The following is a 6000-nucleotide window of genomic DNA, read 5'->3' on the forward strand; positions in this document are numbered from 1 at the left end:
CCAACTCACTTATAATAATGGTTCAGAGAACACTAGAAAATTCTTCAATTACAGGCCTTCACAGTATCATTGCAATGCCACATATAAATCATATCATTGATTTTTTTTTTTTTACTACTATTTTTATTTTTCCCCTAAGAGATTCCTGTAAGTCTTGGCTATTTTTTAGGCTATCACATAGAAAAACTTGGTACAAATGTCACAGGACAAATTACCTTACACTGGCCATTTAAAACGTATCTGTAATATCTCCAGCTCAGGGTCAATGTACATTTTCAGTACATGATTAAACGGTGATGCCAAAAATCAGAAGACATAAGTACCTGGTCCACCTTTATCCAACCCGTAACTCGGTAAAAATATTTCAATGACTATCTATATTATAAAAGGCCAGTGGCTGTAACGTCATAATGCCCGAACGACCAAATGACGGGTCACCAGAAGGTTCATGGAGCACCTCTCGGACCCTCCCCTGCGGCCCACAGGCTCCGATCACAGCAAGGCTGGCAGCCGGCGGGTGGGCGGGGCCGCGTGATATGGCGCGCTGGGCCTCTAGTTCATGAAAAAGGAGATAAAAAGAAATCCCCTAACCAATTAAATATTCTATTATATATTTCTCTTTGTCATTAATAGTATCTTGACAGATTATTAGCAGTTCAGGCTAGTAAAACTTTCAGGTAAATAGGTTCAAAATCTAAACTAAGTTATGATATACTGTAGATGCCATGTTTTATGAGCTGATGCCCCTTACTTTATATAATAAACACACTCGGAGAAACCAAGATGGCGGCATAGGTAAGCACCTAAACTGCTGCCTCGCACAACAATTTCAAAACTACAACTAAAAGACAGAACGGACACCATCCAGAACCACAAGAAAGCTGGCTGAGTGAAAATTCTACAACTAGAAGGAAAGAGAAAAGCTCACAGAGAATTGGAGTACAGCAAAGGGTCTTTGTGCGCGCAGAGAGGAAGGGCAGCTGAGAGCCTGGCTGACTTTCTCTGGCGGAAGGGGGAAGGAAGCCCCCGACCGCACTGAACCCCAGTTCTGACTGCACTGAACCCAAGTTCCAGGTGAGCCCCTGGGGACCCACGCTCTTACGGGGGGAATCTGGACTCTCGGGCAGAGACTCGGGAGCCGGGGAAGGCAGAGGTCTGGGGGTGCGCACATGCCAGTGCGCACAAAGGCTGCGGAGGTTACCACAGGCATTCCCTAGTGGAAGGGAGTCAGAAGCTCCTGACTGCACTGAGCCCCAGTTCTGACTGCACTGAACCCCAGTTCCAGGCGAGCCCCTGGGGACCCACACTCTTGTGGGGGGAATCTGGACTCTCGGGCGGAGACTCGGGAGCCGGGGAAGGCAAAGGTCTGAAGGCGCGCGCGTGCGCGCAAGGGCAAGGCTGAAGGGAAGCCAAGACTGTCTGCTCCGCCCTGAGACTCCACCCCATCCAAGCTGAGCACAGAGGCTTTTGCAATTTGGCAAGTCTAATCCTATAAGGCTGTCTCCAGCACCGAACTTCTCCCAGCATAGACACAGCTGATCCTTATAGCCAACTGGCCTGGAGGTCAATTCCTCCCAGTGATACCAACAACAATCAAGACTTAAGTACAACAAGGCTGTACACACAGTCCACAAAGGGGTACACCAAGAGTGTCCACCTCAGGTTAATTGGGGAGGCAGACCCACTGGGCCATATAGGAAACCTAGCACACAAATCTACCCTACCAACTCAGGGAAGCAGTGAAAATGCGGCGTCAAAGAAACAGATCACAAACGAAAGAAATGGAGGAAAACAAATGACTGGATATAGAATTCAAAACCACGGTTATAAGGCTTTTCAAGAATATCCTAGAAAAGGCCGATAAATATAACGAGACCCTCGAAGATATGAAAAAGGACCAACTAGAAATTAAACATACACTGACTGAAATAAAAAATATTATACAGAGACCCAGAAACAGAATAGAGGAACACAAGAATCAAGTCAAAGAATTGAAATACAAAGAAGCAAAAAACACTCAACCGAAAAAGCAAAAAGCAAAAAAAAAAATCCAAAAAGTTGAAGATAGTGTAAGAAGACTCTGGGACAACTTCAAGCGTACCAACATCTGAATTATGGGGGTGCCAGAAGAAGAGAAAACCTATTTGAAGAAATAATGACAGAAAACTTCCCCCACCTGGTGAAAGAAATAGACTTACAAATCCAGGAAGCACACAGAACCCCAAACAAAAGGAATCCAAAGAGGACCACACCAAGACACATCATAATTAAAATGCCAAGAGCAAAAGACAAAGAGAGAATATTAAAAGCAGCAAGAGAAAAACAGTTAGTTACCTACAAGGGAGCACCCATACGATTGTCAGCTGATTTCTCAACAGAAACTATGCAGGCCAGACGGGAGTGGCAAGAAATTTTCAAAGTGATGAATAGCAAGAACCTACAACCAAGATTACTCTACCCAGCAAAGCTATCATTCAGAATTGAAGGTCAGATAAAGAGCTTCACAGATAAGAAAAAGCTAAAGGAGTTCATCACCACCAAACCAGTATTATATGAATTGCTGAAAGGTATTCTTAAAGAAGAGGAAGAAGAAAAAAGTAAAGATAAAAATTATGAACAACAAATACATATCTATCAACAAGTAACCTAAAAATCAAGTGAATTAAAAACCTGAGGAACAGAATAATCTGGTGAATATAATAGAATCAGGGGCATAGAAAGGGAGTGGACTGACAATTCTCAGGGGGAAAGGGGTATAGGGGGGTGCGGGAAGAGACTGGACAAAAATCATACACCTATGGATGAGGACAGTGGGGGGGGAGGTAAGGGCAGAAGGTGGGGTGGGAACCGGGTGGAGGGGAGCTATGGGGGGAAAAAGGAGAAACAATTGTAATAATCTGAATAAAGATTTATTAAAATAAAAAAATAAAATAAAAAATATAATAAACACACTCCTAGAAAACTAAATACGTAAATTGAACTTTTATAAATCAAAACCCTAGAAATGCATAATTCTACATGAAATATTTTTACTTAGTAAAAAAAGTCGTATTTTAATTGACCACTTTTGATCAGTTTTATCATTTCCGGTACTATCCGCGGTTTCAGGCATCCACTGGGGGTCTTGTACCCCACAGATAAGAAGAGACTACTGTACATCTCAAATTCCTATATTGACTAGATAACTATTACTCATGCAACTGTCTGCAATGAATTTTGTTAGTCAGACCTGGTTTCTTTAGAGTCAGATCCACCTACAGTGCTATATTTTGCAGTCACAACTGCTGGACTTTTTAAAAAACTATTCTGAAAGCTTTTCATAAAGGTATTCAGTACTTGAAATAAAATCCAATTATTTTATATTGTTTATTTTTTAAAATCATACATACTTCCTTCTTTTTCCTTTCTTCTTCTTTTCTCTTCTTTTCCTCTCTGATTTGGGCCAACCGCTGCTTCTTACGTTCCAGCTCTGCCTTTAATTCACTTTTGTCCGACATGTTTGTGACCTTAAGAAGCATGTAATCATATACAATCATCATTACACTGGTAAAAGCTGCACTCTTTTCAAAAATTTGTCTTCAATAAATGTCTCAAGAGGCCATGTAGTTCAATGCTATCTAAAGAGAACATGTAGCCCAGACGGGTTTGGCTCAGAGGATAGAGCGTCGGCCTGGGGACTGAAGGATCCCAGGTTCGATTTCCATCAAGGGCATGTACCTTGGTTGCGGGCACATCCCCAGTAGGGGGTGTGCAGGAGGCAGCTGATCGATGTTTCTCTCTCATCAATGTTTCTAGCTCTCTATCTCTCTCCCTTCCTTTCTGTAAAAAATCAGTAAGATATATTTAATAAAAATAAAGAGAACATGTAAACTCTAATTTTAAAACAATGGAAGCTTATAAATTACTAAGATTTGAAAAACATTATGAACAAACGTATATAAGAAATATTATTCAGCTTTAAGCACAGTAGCTAGCACATTGCTCTTTAATGTTCACATGCCCAAATTTTAACACAATACCTGGCTCTCAAAACAGAGGACATGGATTGGCATTAAGAAGCTTAACATAAACGATACAGATCAAATCTATTACCAGAGTTTTTCATTCATTCCTAGAAATTTGATAAAACAACGTGTGGTCACACACAACATTCCCGTAAATTCTATAAGTGCAATGTAATAGTAGTATTTTGGACAAGCAAAACACAAAAATAACCATCATTTGCTATCAAATATACTTAGGTACAGTAAATATATGCTTAGTCAAAGCCCAGAAACAAAGTCCAACCGGCTTAACTACATCCAGCTGACCGGCCCGCGCATCCTCACAGGAGCCCGAGCCTCAATGACTAACACACACGTTCACTTTCTTAAAACTCGAAGAAGGAAGAGAATGTCTCTGCAATGTGCTACAACCTCCGCCTTTGGGTACTTTCCAACGCACAAAGGTGAGGGAAAACGTAGCAATGACTTTTATTGATAACATGAGCAAGGCGACAAGGAGTCACTTCTCCCCTGGGGTCACGGCCAAGAGGGCGCGTCCGGGATAGTGCGTCGGAGGGGGGACCGGTGGGCGCTGCACAGGCCCCTCCGAGCCACCTCCGGAGCGGCCAGAAAGTAAGGACGTGGACTTCCCGGCCGGCCTTCCTGAGTCACCGTGGCTCTCTCCGCCTCTCCGCTCCGCAGCCGGCCGGGCGGCACTGTCAGCAGGAACTGCCGAGGCGCCCTTCGAGTCCCGACGTGAGACCCAGCAGACAGGAGGGCCTTGAGGGGAGGACAGTTCACCCACCTGTCAGGTGGCGGGAAGGGGAAGAATCCGCCCGCCTGCAACTTCCGACAACGTTCCTCTCCTTCAGCCACGACACTAAGTGTCGCCGCCACTAGCTCCGCGGCTACTCGAGGCACACAAAGAGGGATGGGCGGTGGCTGCTACGGCGAGTGGTTCGGGACAAATGGCTTCATCAGAATGAAGTCGTTCCCAGAAAGAAGGGGTGGAGCCCGGCTGCGGGGAATTGTAGCCCTTCCGTGATTTACCTGTGTAAAGCAGAAGACAAGGAATAAAACAAAGAAGGCCCAGGAGCCCGAAGTGTTTCCGCTTTACCAAAAACTAAGACTATTGCTAATATCCGCGGACTGGATAAGCAACCTCCCCCTGGCCAACAGACAGACACGACTCAGGAAAACTACAAGCCCCAGCTCCAAGAGAAACTAGCTTGGGGCGAGCAATGCATTCTGGGAGCTGTGGTCAATGGTAGTCGCAAAGTATGCTGGGACATGTAGTATTTCCTAGTCTTGCGGTTCCCCACTTTGAGGCCTTCTTCCTTCAAAACTCCCATGAGAAGCTTCCAGCGCTTAATGTATTCAGTCTGTTGATCAGTGCTCGTTGTATCTTAAGATCTTGGACTCAACATTGGCTGAATTTTAAGAAGGATTTTCCAGTGGTGAATCTATACAGGGTGCCCCCACAAAATGTGTACACAATTGAACAGCTAATAGCTCAATTTTGAAAATGAAATGCATTTCAATAAACACTGCCTTTATAATTATTCAAAGTGCATATACATTTTTGGGACACCCTATATATTGCACTGCACATTTTGGTGTAGAACACTTTCTAGGGCATATATACCAGTTTTAGAAAAAAAAAAAATGCCTTTTAGAGATTTCATGTGGAATCTTAAGTCAAAATTTATAATACAAAATTTAAATTTTGAAAATGTATTATAACCCTATTCTGTCAAAAACTGGGAGAAACTGTCTTTAATTAGAAAACTCCTTGTAAACCTAATTCAGTTTTTACTAGTATTTATGATGTACACTTGCTTAGCTGCAGTATTACAGTTCTGAAAATTAATAATAAAAATTTCTAATTCCTATATTTCCTCTTAAATTTCATCATGTACACATGGACTGACTATTCATTTTGGGCTACAAATAAAATTAGTACTGTTATAAAAATAATAATTATAAAATAAATAATATATTAATCAGCATAGCATAT

General features: G+C 42.5%; 1 protein-coding gene across 8 annotated transcripts in view; it reads right to left on the reverse strand.

The window, feature by feature from the left end:
* DYNC1I2 (dynein cytoplasmic 1 intermediate chain 2) overlaps window positions 1-5223 on the reverse strand; it is a gene marked incomplete at its 5' end in the record, with an annotated part of 59835 nt that extends 54612 nt beyond the window's left edge. For 7 of the 8 annotated variants that reach the window (XM_080667224.1, XM_080667221.1, XM_080667219.1 and 4 more), the window contains 2 exons: window positions 3390-3506; window positions 4789-5223. In XM_080667224.1, coding sequence (XP_080523350.1) covers window positions 3390-3497 — 108 coding nt within the window. Of the gene's footprint in view, window positions 1-3389; window positions 3537-4788 lie in introns of those variants that run through there. The other variant, XM_080667217.1, reaches the window with a different exon arrangement.
* Window positions 5224-6000: the final 777 nt, after the last annotated feature.

The sequence above is a fragment of the Plecotus auritus genome (assembly GCF_963455305.1).
Source record: "Plecotus auritus genome assembly, chromosome: 5".
Taxonomy (NCBI): domain Eukaryota; kingdom Metazoa; phylum Chordata; class Mammalia; order Chiroptera; family Vespertilionidae; genus Plecotus; species Plecotus auritus.